The sequence below is a fragment of the Notamacropus eugenii genome, chromosome 1 (assembly GCF_028372415.1).
Source record: "Notamacropus eugenii isolate mMacEug1 chromosome 1, mMacEug1.pri_v2, whole genome shotgun sequence".
Taxonomy (NCBI): Eukaryota; Metazoa; Chordata; class Mammalia; order Diprotodontia; family Macropodidae; genus Notamacropus; species Notamacropus eugenii.
In genome coordinates, this window is record NC_092872.1 from 140,895,523 (window position 1) to 140,914,047 (window position 18,525).

Genomic DNA, 18,525 nt, shown 5'->3' on the forward strand with positions numbered 1-18,525 from the left:
GAGTTCTGCATCAGTTATCTCTCATGTTTGCTACATGACTAGTATCTCCTGTTCTGGTTACACATCTCTGGTGATGTCCTTTTTGCTCTCCTGTACAAAACTTTCATCTAACAGGACTGGAGGTCTCACTTCATCAGAATATTCTGCAGTCTTCAAATTTTAGGTCAAAGAGATAGTTTCTTTTTAAAAAGGGGAATTTGTATTGCTTCAGTCACATGCGCACACACACACACTCTCTCTCTCTCTCTCTCTCTCTCTCTCTCACTCTCTCTCTCCTCCCCTCTCCCCCCACCCCCCCCATTCTGGGGCAGCATAGCCTGAGGTTGCCATGCAGTCAGACCACTTTTTGTGTACTCTCCCTTCTTCACCTTCATCTCGCCCCAGGCTGCACTGCAGCTCCACAGCTCATCTTTCTTTGCCATGTCATAGAGACCTCTTCACTCTGGAAGCCCATTCTACCACTGAATTACTTCTCACACCTCAGGTACTCTGAACCCCGAGGCCTCATTTAGATCCTGATTGACTGCTTCCCCCAGAACCTCTCATTTCAAGAAGAGAACCAGACCACCTGTGCTTTCGTCCCTCTCCAGAACTGTCCCTTCTTCACAGGACTTTTTCTATCGCAGCCCTTCCTATTTTCTCTCCTCTTCCCTATGCACTTCCCCGCAATTCCCCCTCACCCATCGCCAGTTTTTAGATCTCCTTTATGTGTTGTTTCCTACATTGAAACATATGCTGCTTGTGGCCAGGAACCACTTTTCTTTCTGCTTTTAGTTCTGTTCCCAGCACTTTAGCACAGTAGCAAAGTAAGTGGTAAGTGCTTAATAAATGCTTCTTGAATCAGTAAATAGCTTCATTGCTTTATTATGGTGACAAATTAACATTTGGAATTTAAGTTGTTTGTTAAAAGTTAAGGGCCCAGGCTAGCCTGTTTTCTCCTGTTGATTTAGCCATTATAATAGGGTTGGGTTTTTTTTTCATTTTTAAGTAAAAATTCAACACGTAACTCAAATCAGTCCTACTTTGTCTATGCTCCCTTTGGCCTTCTGTTCTCTTCTCATATAGGGGGAGGAGAAAGCTATGCCTAGCTCCTCTCCTTCCCCAAACGTTGGTGTTAATAAACCAATACGCAAATTCAAAGAAGACAAATTTTCACATTGGTCATGCCCAAAAATGTTTGTCTCGTTCTATATCTCAGTCTACTGATTTCTCCCTTGTCTCCAGCTTTCTGGATTTGGGATTGGTCCTTCCACTGATCAGTGAAATCTCTCAAAGTTGTTTTTCCTTGCAGTGTTTTTCTTGTATGAATTCTGCTCGCTTTATTCCGCATCAGTTCATGTTTCCCTAGGTTTCTCTGAAATTGCCTTTTGCATCATTTCTCACAGCTCAAGAATATTGTCATTACGTGTGTGTGTGCCATAACTGTCCAGCCATTGCCTAATTAATGGTCACCCCCTAAGTTGTTACTCATTTGTCACCCCAAAATCAGCTGTGAGGTTTTTGTTGTTGTTGTTTTAACTTGGGGGTTCTTCTCTTGTTCTTTTGATGTGTTTGGAGTAGAGGCCTAATTATGGTAGCTACGCACTGCGATAAATCTTAGATCAGCTTTATTTGTGTGTACACCTGGCCCTCCATAGGATTGTGCTGATAAAAAGAGATCGGTTACTTAGCTAGGCCAGGATATGGTAGGAGAATTGAGTCACCCTGATCCAACCCACGTTTCTAGGCCCATGAACCCACAGAACAGCTGGAGGGTGTGTTGTGAACCAGAAGAAGTGTGGGTCCCTGCATTCCTGAGCAACCTGAGCCTAAACACCTTAAGTCTTTCCAAGGTTAAGACCTTCAGTGTTCCACAGTTCACACTCTCTGGCACTGAGACGATGTTCCTTCCTTTCCTTTCATCCGTTGCTCTTCCCCTTCCCTCACTCATATAATGAGATCTTTACCTAGTGAAGACTATGAGCAAACAATTGTGGGAAAAGGGGTGGTCCACAAGATGGATGATAAGAAGACAGCAAACTATATACATAACTTCTGTTGTTTTACTCTCATTCCATGGGACAATGGGAGTTAACTATGGAAAAAATTAATTCAGTTGATTTTGAAATTACTAAAGGATTTGTGCATTTTTCTTATCTTTCTTCTAGACAAGAGACAATTTCCTAGGTCAAGTAGATGTACCTCTTTACCAGTTACCGGTTAGTACAAACTTTCACTACTTTATTTCTTAAGCTTTAAATTTTTAATTTAACAGACACTTGTATATCAGTAATATCATCTCTGTAAATGTATACCTTATTGAATAGCTTGCCACTTATGACCTTTGAACCTATGATTTATTTTAAAATTAGCCCAACCTGCCTCCTCAATTTTATCTAAGTATATGATCCTGTGATCCCAATTTAAAGATTATTTTTAAGCAAGAAGATGATGTCTCTGATCATGAAAACAGTATTTGAGAAAAATTATTAGTTTAATAGCAAGATGCAGGATTAAAATAAATGGGGAGAGCTTAGAATAAGGTAGTACACCAAGGAGACTTTTATAATAAAATAGCATGAGATTCTGGGTTAGAATGGTGGTCATGGAAATTAAGGAGGGACAGATTTAAGAGACAAGGAGATGGAAAAATTCATAGCATATGATGATTGACTATATATGGAAAAGGAAAATAGATGGTGTCAAAAAATTTTGAGCCAATGTAAGAAAATGGTCACTAATATTGTCAGTAATGGTGAATGACCATTTGTTTCAGATAAGTTTGAAATTGTGTATACTGAATTTAATTGATAACAAGACATCCAAGTGAACACTTCTAAGAGGCAGAAGATTTCAATGTGGGTGAGAAATCAGAACTCTACAGAGAGATTTGGAATTACCAAGATAAAAATGGGGCAGCTAGGGCACAGTGGATAGAATGCCTAGGCCAGGAATCAGGAAGATTCATCTTCATTAGTTTAAATGTGACCTCAGCACTTACTAGCTAGCTGTGTGACCCTGGTCAGGTTATTTAACTCCTCTGGAGAAGGAAATGACAAACCACTCCAAGTATCTTTGCCAAGAAAACCCCAAATGGAGTTATGAAGAGTCAGACACAACTGAAATGACTGAACAAAAAAAAAGATAGAAATGGTTTTCAAAACTGTGAAAATGGGTGACTTCTCTAAGGGAAAGAGTAGAGAGAAAAGTAGAGAGCCAAAGACTGCATTTTGAAAAAGAACTATAAAGAATAAGAAGAAAGAAGGACAGAAGGGGAAGGTGAGAGAAGATCAGGACACTATAGTGATAAAGAAATTCAGGATAGAATTTTTAGACCAAGGAAATAGCAGTGCTCCCAAAACATGGATGTCTGAAAGTGTAAAGTAGCAGAGAGACCTTTTGGATTTGATAAGTAGAAAAGTCTGTAATAAAATCATACACCATTTCCCCCAAATCAGGCCCCTGCAATCCTAAAGTGGTCTCGTGTAGCCTGTTACCAACTTCATACAGTTCTGCTTTACCTGTCCTTCTGGGCTCCTTGCCATCTAATCATGTCTCTTCCTTTACCTACAGAGCCAGTGTCTCTCTAGTGTAGGCTCTTTGCTTAAGAAAAATCAACCTGACTTCCACTTGCTTTCAGCTTTTCTTTATTCTTTCCATTTCAAAAATAACTATTTTATTAGTTTGTCTGTAAACCAATGTCTTACCTGACACACAGTCTGGCCACTCCATGTTCTTCCTCCCATAACTTTCTTCCCTCTCTCACTCCATTCCCAGCCCAGACCAGCTGGTTTTTTACTTAACTGGGATACCAGCCAAGATTATGGAAGTAGAATACCAGGTATAATCTAGTACAGCCACTTTCTCACCTTACCAGATGATTTGTTATGGTTAACTTATCAGTTGGCCTTGAAGCAAACATCCCCTTTCCTTGTCCTCATCTTTAGTTCCCAACTCCCAACAATTCTTAAGCCACAGATTTAATTGAGATGGGTATGGGGTTAGTACAGTTTGTTGTAGGGAGGTAGGTGGAAGTGGTGTGATCTGTGCCTAAAAATATATCATTGTACTTTTGATTATAGTTCACAAAATTTTTAAGTACATTTTTATATTACAACTGTACATTGAAAACCCACTGTTTTATTCTAGACAGAAAATCCAAATATGGAAAGACCGTACACATTTAAGGATTTTCTCCTTCACCCAAGAAGGTCAGTAAATATTAAATAGAAAATGTTAATAAGTCTTTCATGTCTTTGTTGTAGCTTACAGTTCAGTTCTGTATAAATTCAGGGTTTATACCCATGCAAATAAGATGTTTCAAAAATAATTTAATTTTTAATTGTTGATTTTGCAATAGTATTTTTTGTTAATTATACAAAAAATATTTTTGAGTGAGACAAGGATTGTTCTTTATACTTACACATTTGACATTTAAATCTTATTTAATGAAATATACCACACTTCAAAAATCACATTTACCAATCTGTCTACAAACCAATAAATAATATGATACTAAACCAGCCTTCTAGAATAAATATGTACTTTTACTTGACTATGTTATAAATAATGAAAGGCAGCATAAGCAAAGAGAGAAATTTAAAACCCAAACAGCATAACTACACTGCTGATCAAATTTCTTGATTTTCATCTAAGAGGCTGTATTTGAACCCCTAAAAGCACTTTCAATATTCTATATAATGTAGGCAAATATGGCACAATATATATACTGAATTACTGTTGGAAATATTTAAGTGTAGCAGAAAAATCACTTCTAAGAAAGTAACCTTTTTTCCTTTTCTAAATATTACAGAATAATTTTATTGAAACCCAGGAAGAATTTTCTTATAAAAGTGGAATTTAGAAAATATGAAATTTTTTTCATATGTAGCCAAGAGTACTTCTAAACTATCTTTGTGCTTGATACTGGAAATGTACAAAGTTTACATAAAAGCTCATTAATTTACAGATTAGTCATCATTTTTGTGTGAACTTAAAAAAATTATCTCATTAACATAAAAGTTAAATGCACTTACTGAAGTAAAATAGAAATCAACCAAGCACAGCATTGGAAAAGAGCTCCAAAGTAGCAGTGCCTCACCAAATACCACCCACTTTCTTCTGTGATTTCTCTTTTTGTTCTTGGGAAAAGGGAGCCATGTGCCCAGAAAAGCTGAGAGATGAGAATTTTCGGTCAGATCCCCAAAAGGCAAATACATTTAACAGATGTGACCGAACTTATTCATAGGCTAGCATGAGTGTGTGTGTGTGTGTGTGTGTGTGTGTGTGTGTGTGTGTGTGTAAACATTTTTGACTCTTTAAGTCACTTAATGTCTCAGTGCCTTTACAGTACATCTATAAAATGGAGATAATACCCACCATTACCTACTTCATAGCTTTGTTGCAAGGAAAATGCTTTTCACACCTAAAAAAGCTACATAAATAGGAGATAATATTATTATTCAGTAAAGCAAGTGCTCTGCTAAGCATCATTGACTTAGTTTCAATTATAGGATGTCCAAAGAGTAGTAATAAGATCACTTTTATTATTACTCTTATTAGATATTCAGTAATTCACACAGGCTTTCCCTTAGTCTGAACTGATGAGGTTTTATTACATTTACATTTATAAGAAATGGAAAAACTAATAATAATCCTCATAAAGTCATGACATTTTAGTTAGATTTTCCAAGTTATTCTACTCTTATGGATGGGTAACACAAAGTTATAATAAGTGTGATCTTTATAGTATTTTAGCCTAATTGTGTTTTTTCTTTTTTTCCTTTACAGTCACAAATCAAAAGTTAAAGGTTATCTTAGATTAAAAATGACTTACATACCAAAAACCAATGGATCTGAGGATGAAAATACAGAACAGGTTGAAGAAATAGAGGTGATGAGAAATTTTAATTTGTTAAAATATATTATTTCTTATTCTTTTACCTAATTAAGGAAGAAAAACTATAGCAATTTAATTTGTTTGAAAGAAAATTGGTTAACCTGCAAAATACATTTACTTTTTCCAAATATCCATAAGAAGTCTCATTTGTTTCAAGTACTTATGCACACCACTTGAAAATAGTATGAATGGCCATTGCTGATTACATTTTTTAATGCAGTGATGAGGAAAGGTCTCATAGATATAAATGAAGATATTTACTGAAATTAAGTTATAAAATAAAGTCACATTCTGTTTTCTGTTTTTATAAAAGGTTTTTGGTAACTTTGCCATGTTCTTACGTTAAAACAGTATCAAATCCTAATATTTCTTAGTTATATTTTTTAAAAGAACATCAGCAAATTGTAAGTTATTTTCTAAGAAATATTATTCCTTCAATTTTCTCAAAAATATTTAAGACTATTTTTGCAAAAAGTAAATTAACTTATAAAAATACCTTCTTTTTATGTTGATAGTAATAGTTAAGTAGTTAGGTGGTACAATGGATGGAGTGCTTGAGTTCATATCTTGTGTTAGACATTTACTATGTGACCCTGGGCAAGTCATTTGAGCTCTGTTTCAATTTCCTCACCTATAAAATAGGGATAATAACAGCACCCACCTCTCAAGGTTATTTTGAGAATCGAATGAGATAAAGTGTAAGGTGCTTTGCATACCTTAAAACATTATGTAAGTGCTAGCTGCCAATAGTAGTGGTGGTGGTGGTGGTGTTTCTGTAATTAAGGGATCTGATGTAAAACCATTTTGGGGGGCATTGTTTATGGGTATTTTTCTTGATTTTTTCTGTAGAGAGGGAAAGTCTTAATGGATTGAATGCTGCTTTATATAACTAAAGTGAGAGAACAGGCAGTAGAAAATAGTAGAAAGATCTCTGAAGTTAAGAGATGCTTTAAGTTAATACATAATGAATATCTAGTTTGTAAAAGTCTTTGTCCTAGTTATTGAGAAAGATGTAAAGATATATAAAACATGATCTCTGACCTCAGGAAGCATACCACATGTACAGGAACTATAATAAATATTTTGGTGGATATTTTAGTAATATAATTGATTATAGTAGTAATTTTAATAATTTAGTAGCAGATAGAGCCTGGACCTCTGACTCAAGACAACTTGGGCTCTGGGTTATTTGAATTCAAGTCCTATTTCTGACATATACTACATGTGCCATTATAGGTAAGTTAACTTCATTGTCCAGTGTTCCAGTCAGGATTGCTCTAAAACTCTAAATTACATGGTAGAGGGAACTTCCTTATGGGGAATTTACTGTGCCAGGAAGTTGCAGGTCTCTCTCTTCCCACCAAAAAAACAGAATATAATAATTTAAAAAGATAAGGACAAACATGGTATGGTGGTTGAAAGGGAAGAGAGAGGTAGCTTTCATCTAGGAAAATCAGGAAAAGCTCTGTGGACAAGATAATCTAAACCATAAAGGATGGCTACCTTCATTGAATGGAAGAGGGTGGAAGAAATGTTTTCTAGACTCAAGTAACGTTGTGAGTAAACAAAAGGAAATGGGAAAACGTGAGATAAATTTGGAGAATGGCAAATAGTACAATGTGATTGGAGGCTACAGTGCAGCATATGGTATAAGTTGAAACCAAGCTGTGGAGAGCTTTGAGTGCCAAAGTAAGAAATATGAGTGGGTGATGGGTAGTTTCTTTTAAGTTTTTTGAGTAATGGAATGATATGAGAGCTATATCAATATTGTTAAGGGATATTAAGGGGTCCCCTGAACTTGTCTTTTTGAGTTGCCACATTTTCCAGAAATACCGAATCCAGAGCATGCAGGATGTGTCAAGGATGAAACTCTCCCTGAGCTGACATAATTTGTTGTTGCAATGTGGATTCCCTATGTGTCCTTGGGAGGCAAGACAGGAACCAGCCAGTCTTTGCCAAGCCAGGATAATGCTTGTGCAGCTGGTGTTCTTTGCAGATAAGCAGACCCTCCTGTCTTCATAATTAGCAGTTCCCAAGAGTAAAGAATGAGGCTTTTGCCATCACTTTGCTCCTTCCTGCTGTGTGATATTGTCTTTTTTCCCACCTTTGCTACATCATTCCCCTTCCTATGTCACACCCCTTCCTGATTGTTCCTCCTCCCTTTATCCCATTATAAAAATGTAAACTTCGATAAAGAATGGGAATCTTTTGGGTTCCACATGTTCATTTCTCATAAACCTGGTTTTCACATAAGCCTCGTGATGTTGTGATTGCCTTGACAATATTAAGAACATTAATCTGACAGCATTATAGAGGATGCACTTGAAGACAAGAATAAGTTTGGACTTTGTAACAATAGGCTAGATAAGAGGGAATAAAGGCCTGAATGAGAATTCTGACAGTACAAATAGAAAAGGGGAGACAAACGGAAAGATGATGTAGAAATAGAATCAACTGATTGAATGGGTGGGAAGAGGGAGAGTCAAAGAAGAGGGAGAGTCAAGTATGGTTGATTAAATATCATTAATTGAAATTTGAAAAGGAGGAGGATCAAATGATTTTGGTAGAAACATGGTGAATCAAGTTTTGGACGTGTTGACTTTGAGATGGTAAATAGAACATTCAGGTACAGATATATAGTAGATTGTAGCTTAGGAAAGAATTTAAATCTGGAAATAAAGATTTGGTACTGATGTGCATCAAAGATACTAATTAAAATTTTGAGTTTTAGTCCCGGAGGCTCTGTGTGAACTTAGGAAAGTCACAGACTCTGTGGGACACAGTTTTCTTATTTTCAGATGAGGAAAGGGTTTTTGAATCAGATGAACCCCCAAGTGCCTTCCAGCTTTAAAGTTTTGATTCTGAGTGGTAAATGTGGCATTGGACATTTTATTGGGCATCATGTATAGGAGCACTGTCTCAGAGACATATTCATTTAACAAATATTTGAGTGTCGACTTTGTGCAAGGTGTGTGTGTTCATCCTTCATTGCCGAAGAAGACCATGCCATCAGAGAAATAATGACATGACTTACACTTGACTTTTGTTTTGAGTGAGGGAGGGCTGTGCAGGTCACCAACCTCACTTCTCCTCCAGAGCCATCTGAATCCAGATATTCATCAGGATGACTGGAGATGACCCAGAATGAGGCAATTGTGACTTGTCCAAGGTCACACAGCTAGTGAGTGTCAAGTATCTGAGGTGAGATTTGAACTCAGGTCCTCCTGACTCCTGCACTGGTGCTATATCCACTGCACCACCTAGCTGCCCTTGTGCAAGGTGCTGAATCTGTAAAGGTTCCTTTTAGGTATCTGCCATTCCAACAGTTTTCACAAGGTTTAGCTGCCAAGTGCCATGCCAATCAAACTACCAAAAATTATTTTATAGAGCTAGAAAAAAATAATTAAAACCCATCAGGAAGAACAAACCTTCAAGACTATCAAGGGAATTAATGAAAAAAAGTTAAGATGAGCAAACAGTATCAGATGTCGAACTGTATTATAAAGCAGTAATCATAACAGTCTGGCACAAACTAAGAAATATAGTGATAGATCTGTTAAAAATAAATAAGAGTTAGAGAGCATTATGAGATGTATAATGGATGATTTTAATTATATTAAATTAAAAATGTCTTACACAAACAAAACCAATGCAGCCAAAATTAGAAGGAAAGCAAAAAGCTGGGGAAATTTTTTTTACAGCAAGTTTGTCTGGCAAATGCCTCATTTCTCAGATGTGTGGAGAATTGAGTCAAAAATATAATAATATAAAAGCCGTTCTCCAATTGATAACTATTCAAAGGATATGAACAGGACGTTTTCAGAAGAAAAAAATCAGACCTATGGATAGTCATATAAAAGTGCTTTAAATCACTATTGATTAGAGAAAGGCAAATTAAAACAACTCACACCTATTAGATTGGTTAATATAACAGAAAAGGAAAACTTTCCAATACTAGGTCTGTATCCCAAAGAGATTTTTTTAAAAGTAAAAGGATATTTGTAGAAAAATATTTATAGCAGCCCTTTTTGTGGTGGCAAACAATTGGAAATAAAGAGGATGCCTATCAATTAGGGAATGACTGAATAAATTGTAGTATATGATTGTAATGGAATACCATTGTATTGTAAGAAATGACAAGCAGCGTTGCTTTCAGAAAAACCTGGCAAGATTTCCATGAAATGATATAGAATAATGTGAGCAGAACCAGGAGAACATTGTACATAGTAACAGTAATGTTGTATGATGATCAACTGCAAATAATTTCTCAGCAATGCAGTAATCTAAGACACTTCCAAAGGAGTCATGATGAAAAATTCAGTCTACATCCAGAGAAAGAATTGATGGAATTTAAATACAAATCAAAGCATACTATTTTTCACTTTATTTTTTAAAAGAATTTTTAGAGGTGTAGCCAAGATGGAGGAGTGAATAGAAGCAGGGACCTGCTAGAGCTCTCCTCCTAAATTCCTCAAAAAAAACCTGTAAAAAATTACCCTGAACAAATTCTGGAGCAGCAGAAGCCATAGAATGACAGATTGAAGCAGATTTCTAGCCCAAGATAATCTGGAAGGTCAACAGGAAGGGTCTATTGCACCAGGCTGGGAGTGGAATGCAGTTTGGTTAGAGTGGACAGATCAGGAGCAGGCCTTATGGATCTGAATCATTGTCAGCAGCTGCAGTTTTCAGACTTCTCAACTTACAAAAGCCAAAGACAGCTTCAAAGATCTAGATTCTTATGTACTCGGTGAAGAAGTTTTTTCTTATGTCACTGGTGACGAGGAATATCAAAACATAACCAGGGCGGAGCCAAGAGGGCAGAGTAGAAAGACGCACATACGCTAGCTCCAAACCCACAGCCCATAAAATATCTGTAAAAAAGAACTGCCAACAAATTCTGAAGCAGCAGAAGCTACAGAATAACGGAGTGGACGAGATTTCTGTTCCAGAGAGCCTGAAAACCTCTCGCAAAAGGTCCTTTGAGCTGCGGGCCCAGAGCCAGCCGAGCCCAGCCCTCCTTGGCCCAGAGGAGCGGATTCGAGCAGGCTTCAGGGATGGAATCGCCAGCAGCCACGCGGGTCCCTCCACCCACAGGTGACAAGGGTCGGTGAGAGACCCTTTTTGGGTGGCCAACAGGGGAGTGGGGTGTCCCCGTGGCTTGGGCCCCTTCAGGAGGCAGCAGTGGAGGCGGGAGCAGACCAGGGCTCCCCAAGCAGGCAGGAGCCTGGATCCATTGTTGAAGGTCAGTGCATAAATCCCCTGAGGGAACTGAGCCTGTGAGGCAGCCCTGCCCCAACCTGAGCAGCTGAACTTGATCTGACACTGAATAGCAGCCCTGCCCCCACCAAAAGCCCTGAGGCTGGGAAGCAGCATTTGAATCTCAGACCCCAAGCACTGGCTGGGTGGATCTGGAGGCGAAGTGGGTGTGAAGAGAATATTCAGAAGTCAAGTCACTGGCTGGGAAAATGCCCAAAAAGGGAAAAGAAATAAGACTATAGAAGGTTACTTTCTTGGTGAACAGATATTTCCTCCCTTCCTTTCTGATGAGGAAGAACAATGCTTACCATCAGGGAAAGACACAGAAATCAAGGCTTCTGTATCCCAGCCCACCCAGTGGGCTCAGGCCATGGAAGAGCTCAAAAAGGATTGTGAAAATCAAGTAAGAGAAGTAGAGGAAAAATTGGGAAGAGAAATGAGAGTGATGTAAGAAAATCATGAAAAACGAGTCAAAAGCCTGCTAAAGGAAAATCAAAAAAATGCTGAAGAAAATAACACCTTTAAAATTAGTCTAACCTGAATGGCAAAAGAAGTCCAAAAAGCCAATGAGGAGAAGAGTACCTTAAAAAGCAAAATGGGCCAAATGGAAAAGAAGTCTAAAAGCTCACTGAAGAAAATAATTCCTTAAAAATTACAGTAGAGCAAGTAGATACTAATATCTTTATGAGAAATCAAGAAATTATAAAACAAAACCAAAAGAATGAAAAACTAGAAGACAATGTGAAGTATCTCATTGGAAAAACAAGTGACCTAGAAAATAGATCTAGGAGAGATAATTTTAAAATTGTTGGTCTACCTGAAAGCCATGATCAAAAAAAGAGTCTAGACATCATCTTGCAAGAAATTCTTAAGGAAAACTGTCCTGAAAAACCAGAAGGTAAAAACCAGAGGGTAAAATAGAAAAGGAAAGAATCCACCAATCACCTCTTGAAATAGATCCCCAAAGGAAAACTCCTAGGAATGTTGTAGTCAAATTCCAGAGCCAGGTGAAGGAGAAAATATTACATGCAGCCAGAAAGAAACAATTCAAGTATTGTGGAACCACAATCATGATAACACAAATTTAGCAGCTTCTGCAATAAGGGATCAGAGGACTTGGATATGACATTCCAGAGGTCAAAGGAGATAGGATTAAAACCAAGAATCATCTACCTAGCAAAACTGAATATAATACTTTAGGGGAAAAAATGAAATTTCATTGAAATAGAAGATTTTCAAGCATTCTTGCTGAAAAGACCAGAGCTGAAGAGCAAATTTGACTTTCAAATACAAGAATCAAGAGAAACATGAAAAGGTAAATAGGAAAGAGAAATAAGAGACTTACTAAAGTTGAACTGTTTACATTCCTACATGGAAGGATGATATTTGTAACTGTGTGTGTGTGTGTGTGTGTGTGTGTGTGTAGAGAGAGAGAGAGAGAGGGCACAGGATGAGGTGAATATGAAGGGATGATATCTAAAAAAAAAAAATTAACTGTTGAGAGGAATGTACTAGGAGAAAGGGAGAGGTAGAATGTAAGTAAATCATGTTACATAAAAGAGGCAAGAAAAAGCTTTTGCAATGGAAAGGAAGAAGGGGAAGGTGAGAGGGAATAAGTGAGCCTTCCTTTCATTTGGATGTGGCTTCAGGAGAGAATAACATACACACTCAATTGGGCATGGAAGTTTATCTTACCCTACTGAAAGCAGGCAGAAGAGAATAAGAGAGGGGGAGACAATAAAGGGGATGGCAGACTAGAGGAAGGGGTAATCAGAAGTAAACAATTTGGTAGAGGGACAGGTTAAAGGAGACAATAGAATAAATGGATGGCGAGACCAGATAGAGGGAAATATAGTTAGTTTCTTACAACATGACTGTTCTGGAAGTGATTTGAATGACTTCACATGTATAACCTATATCAAACTGCTTGCCTTCTCGGTGAGGGTGGATAGGGAGGGAGGAAGGGAGAGAATGTGGAACTCAAAGCTTTAAATATGAATATTAAAAACTGTTTTTACATGCAGCTGGGATATAAGATATATAGGCAATGGGATGTAGAAATCTATCTTGCCCTACAAGAAAATAGAAGGGAAGGGGATGGGGGGGGGGGTTGTTGATAGAACAGCAATTGGGCAAATTGGAGGAAAGGGTAATCAGCGTACACACTGTCCTGAGGTGAAGGGAGGAGGGAGATGGGAAGAAAATTTCAAATTCAAAATTTTGTAGAAGTGAATGTTGAAGACTGAAAATAAATAAATAAGCTAAAAACGTTTTTTGGTCTGTTTTCTTTGACAACATGACTAATATGGAGATATCTTTTACATATTTGATTGCACATGTATAATCTGTATAAAATTGCCTTCTGTCTTAGGGAGACAGAGAATTTGAAACTCTTTTTTAAAGTTAGAAATTGTTTTTACAGAAAATTGGGAAAAAATTTAAAACAAAAAAAGCAGTTTAAGGTTTAAAAACATATTCCAGCTGCCAGTCTCCCTAAGAACTGTAGAGTCTATATTCTTATTTTAGAAGCTTATATTAGCATATACTTTCTTCTCCAGATAATAATGTATGAATTAGCTTTATTTGTACAATACAAAGACCCTTTACTATGGCAAGTATATGTTGCCTTACTTAATCCACATTCACATCTCCACATTTTTTTTTTATTTCTACCTGTATTTTCACGGAAATCATTTTTTGAAAACAAGATATTCATATATTGTACGTTTATTATGAGGTAGTGGTTTCTCTCTTCAGTAGTTTTATGTAGAGAATGTCTTGAATAATGGAATCTTGTCTAAAAGGAAGCATGACTGCTTTGTAAAGAAAGAAAACTATTTAGGTGACTTTTAAAATTATTCCTAATGGTTCTTAATTATTTAGTAAACTGCTCCAAGTTTTGCCCACATACAGAGTTTTTCATAGGTGTGTCACTCACAGTTCAGACATTGGGGGTAGATCTGCTTTGCTTCAGTTTGTGGTCACCTTCAGAAAGCACCTTATAGTCTCAGTGGGTATAAACATATAGGCGTGTATTTATGAAAGGCTTCAGGAATCCCAGCAAACAGACCTGCTTATATTCATTCCTTGAATAATCAGTGACCAAAGCGGCATTTGCCATTTCCTCTGGTCTCTAGTTTGTGACTGTAAATATAGTGCTTTAGTGTAGAAAAATAAGTCATAGCTGCGTGTTACCCTAGTGTACAGTTCATGTTGCTTATAGAGAAGAGGCAGTTTTAAAGAGTAGACAACTTGAACTGTATGTTAGGTATCATAGTATGGTTGACAAAGAGCCAGCCTTATAGTCAAGAAGACCTGGGTTCAGATTCTGCCACTAACAATTATTGGTTGTATGTCCTGGGAAAATCATTTAATTTTTCAGGGCCTCAAGTAGATTATAAATTGCAAAAGAACTGGGCAGTATAACAAACAGTGTAACACTGTTCTTAGGGTGCACTTTAAGAGTGAACATTGCCTATACAAATCTTCAAGGACTGTACTATTTCATTTCAGTCTTTCAGCCTTTCAGTATTCAGTTGACTTGAAAGGAGAATTACCTGAAAAATGTATACAAAACTAGTTTGAATCTAATTTCTTTTAGCCTTATCCATTGCTTTTCCTTTTTTATTCAAATTTCAAGGCATAGTTGGTAGAATCCCCTTTTTTAAGCACAGAAAAAATTTCATCCAATTTACCTTTTCTATTCTCTTAGTTTTGTGGAGGAAATACAATTTTCTTCTCTTTCTTATCCAAAAATGTTCTATAAAAAAATCATATTAAGATCTTCTGTGATGGATAGCAAATTTCTTTAGACAGATTCAAGAGAGTTTTTTAATACTTAAAAACTTGTAAAGAGCACTAAATTTGAGGTCAGATAATTTGGATTTGAATCCTGCATCTCATTTACTACCTGTGTGGCTTGGGCAAGCAAGGAGGTGTATCTTAGTAGTAAATAGTTCACTGGATTTGGAGTCACAGAGACCTGAATTCCTATTCCTCCTCAAACATCTCCTAGTTATTTGATCTTGGGCATGTCACTTAACCCTTCTGAACCTCAACTTACTCATCTGTAAATTGGCAAAAAAGGTATCTCAGACAGGGTTATTGTAAGAGTAAGATGAGCTCATGTTTGTAGAGTGCTTTGCAAACCTTAAAGCCTATCTAAATGTCCTTTATTTTTATCAGCATCATCCTGACCTGTAAAATGAGAGTTGAACTAGAGATGACCTTTAAGGTACCTTTCATTTCCAGATTTATGATCTTATAATTCCACTGCTATTATTTAACAGGGTTAGATTTTAAAATTTAGCCAGCCCTATGGAGACCACTTATTTATTCCTAGGCACTGTGCCTACAATTCTGGTCCTGTCACCAGGGAAAAAGTTACTATATATTGCCCTTCTTGTTAGGTTCTCCTCTGGCATAATTAAACAAGAGACATAAACTTCACACTTAAGTGTGCTTTGCCACAGACACAGAGCTCTTTATTAAAATAGCTTAAATAATCGAACACTAAGATGCATTATCAAACAGTTGTTAAATACTAATACCTAAGTATATTATATTTCCTCTAACTGGACACACCTACTTAACTAAACCTAGGTTTTATTTTCTGTTCTCAGAAAAGTCTTTGCTTTATCTTACTAAGGTGTTAGATGCTTCCCAAAACTATTTGGCATTTCACTCTATTTCTCTTGCTTTGTAAATAGCTTTAGTATCAAATTTCCTTCTGCTGCTTCAGTTGCTTCAAGGGCTCTAGTACAGAAAGTGCTGCCCTAGTTAACTTCTTGCTTATCGTGATTGTCCTAGCTTGAATTTGTTTGTCTCCTCCTGGGCCCCCAGCACCTGAAGGGCAGAGAATTTACATGTTGCCATATCATTTCTCCTCTGCCTTAGGGCGTAGCCAGATTTCTATGACCTCTGTCTCTCTTGTACCCAAAGGATAGAGAACTTAAAATAAACATGTACTTACACAGAAAATTCAAAAAGTTTCTTCTAATCAGAATATTTTTACTCTGACAATTATATCTAAATCACTCACTACTTTCCTACCTTTGCAAAAATCTTCACTAAAGAGTCAGGAATTATACTTTTAAAAGACTCTTGACTTGTATAGATTCTCTAATGTATTTAAAGATCTTTGGCATTTTCCTGCAGGTACCAGCCCCTTTTCCTTTTGAATATGATTGAATTATTTTAAAGTATTTATATAAAAATTTCCATATATGTGTGTATACATATGCATATGTATACACACATATATATAGTAATCCCCCATTTTGTAAAATCTTACATTAAGGGGGTGGAGCCAAGATGGCGGACTAGAAAGACACACTTACGCATGGTCTCCGCACACAGCCCATAAAGTACCTGTAGAGAGGGACTCTCAAAAAATTCTGGAGCAGCAGAAGTGGAGAACAACAGAGTGGAGGAGATTTCCAGCCCAGGGTGACCTGAAAGGCCCACAAAATGTCAGTTGCATTGGACACGGAGCCCAGAGGGAGCCCAGGCGCTGCCAGCGCTGTGAGACTCTGGTAGGAGGACACCTTGGGGGCAGAATCTCCAGTCATAGCAGCAGGTCCTCAGATCCCTCAACCCACAGGCACCAAAGGTCAGTGACGGGGTCTTTCCAGCTGGCTGGGAAGGGAGAAGGGCCTTCCCATAGCGTGGGCAGCAGGCAGCAGCCTGTACAGACCACTCCATTGCTGGAGCATAAAAACCCCTGGGTGCACTGAAGAACTGAGTCTTACCTCAGCCCTGTGTAGACACCCTGAGGCAGCTGGTCTTTGTCTCATGCTGAATAGCAGCCCTGCCCCCACAGCTTGACTGAATCCCAGACCTCTAGTGCTGGCTTGGCAGAGTATCTTCTCCACAGGATACTCTGCTAAGATTCTGGGCACAAAAATCCCAGACCAGTACACACTTGATTGTGCCACCTTGGAGAAACTGAGATTTTACAGATTCCCAGAGTATACCCTACTCTTGACAAAGGACCCAAAATCAAGTAACTGGCTGGGAAAATGCCCAAAAAAGGGGAAAAAAATAATACCGTAGAAGGTTACTTTCTTGGTGAACAGATATCTCCTCCCATCCTTTCTGATGAGGAAGAACAATCAGAGAAAGACATAAAAGTCAAGGCTTCTGTATCCCAAACATCCAAAATAAATATTCAGTGGGCCTAGGCCATGGAAGAGCTCAAAAAGGATTTTGAAGATCAAGTAAGAGAGGTAGAGGAAAAACTGGGAAGAGAAATGAGAGAGATGCAAGAAAAGCATGAAAAAAGCAGGTCAACACCTTGCTAAAGGAGACTCAAAAAAATGCTGAAGAAAATAACACCTTGAAAAAATAGGCTAACTCAATTGGCAAAAGAGGTTCAAAAAGCCAATGAGGAGAAGAATGCTTTCAAAAGCAGAATTAACCAAATGGAAAAGGAGGTTCAAAAGCTCACTGAAGAAAATAGTTCTTTCAAAATTACAATGGAACAGATGGAGGCTAATGACTTTATGAGTAACCAAGAAATCACAAAACAAAACCAAAAGAATGAAAAAATGAAACATAATGTGAAATATCTCATTGGAAAAACAACTGACCTGGAAAATAGATCCAGGAGAGACAATTTAAAAATTATGGGACTACCTGAAAGCCTTGATCAAAAAAAGGGCCTAGACATCATCTTTCATGAAATTATCAAGGAAAACTGCCCTGAGATTCTAGAACCAGGGGGCAAAATAAATGTTGAAAGAATCCACCTATCACCTTCTGAAAGAGATCCAAAAAGAGAAACTCCTAGGAACATTGTGGCCAAATTCCAGAGTTCCCTGGTCAAGGAGAAAATATTGTAAGCAGCTAGAAAGAAACAATTCAAGTATTGTGGAAATACAATCAGGATAACACAAGATCTAGCAGCTTCTACATTAAGGGATCGAAGGGCATGGAATAGGATATTCCAGAAGTCAAAGGAACAAGGACTAAAACCAAGAATCACCTACCCAGCAAAACTGAGTATAATACTTCAGGGGAAAAAATGGTCTTTCAATGAAATAGAGGTCTTTCAGGCATTCTTGATGAAAAGACCAGAGCTGAAAAGAAAATTTGACTTTCAAACACAAGAATGAAGAGAAGCATGAAAAGGTAAACAGCAAAGAAAAGTCATAAGGGACTTACTAAAGCTGAACTGTTTACATTCCTACATGGAAAGACAATATTTGTAACTCTTGATACTTTTTTCAGTGTCTGGGTAGTTGGTGGGATCACACACACACACACACGCACACAGAACACAGAGTGAATTGAATAGGATGGGATCATATCCTAAAAAAATGAAATTAAGCGGTGAGAGAGAAATATATTGGGAGGAGAAAGGGAGAAATGGAATGGGGCAAATTATCTCT

The 18,525-nt window shown here is 37.5% G+C and overlaps 1 protein-coding gene across 7 annotated transcripts in view; it reads left to right on the plus strand.

The window, feature by feature from the left end:
* Window positions 1–18,525, plus strand: part of LOC140508108 (E3 ubiquitin-protein ligase NEDD4-like) — a 173,287-nt gene that overhangs the window by 92,888 nt on the left and 61,874 nt on the right. For all 7 annotated transcript variants that reach the window (XM_072615905.1, XM_072615888.1, XM_072615887.1 and 4 more), the window contains 3 exons: window positions 2,148–2,198; window positions 4,129–4,190; window positions 5,770–5,872. In XM_072615905.1, the coding sequence (XP_072472006.1) occupies window positions 2,148–2,198; window positions 4,129–4,190; window positions 5,770–5,872 (216 nt within the window). The remainder of the gene's footprint in view (window positions 1–2,147; window positions 2,199–4,128; window positions 4,191–5,769; window positions 5,873–18,525) is intronic.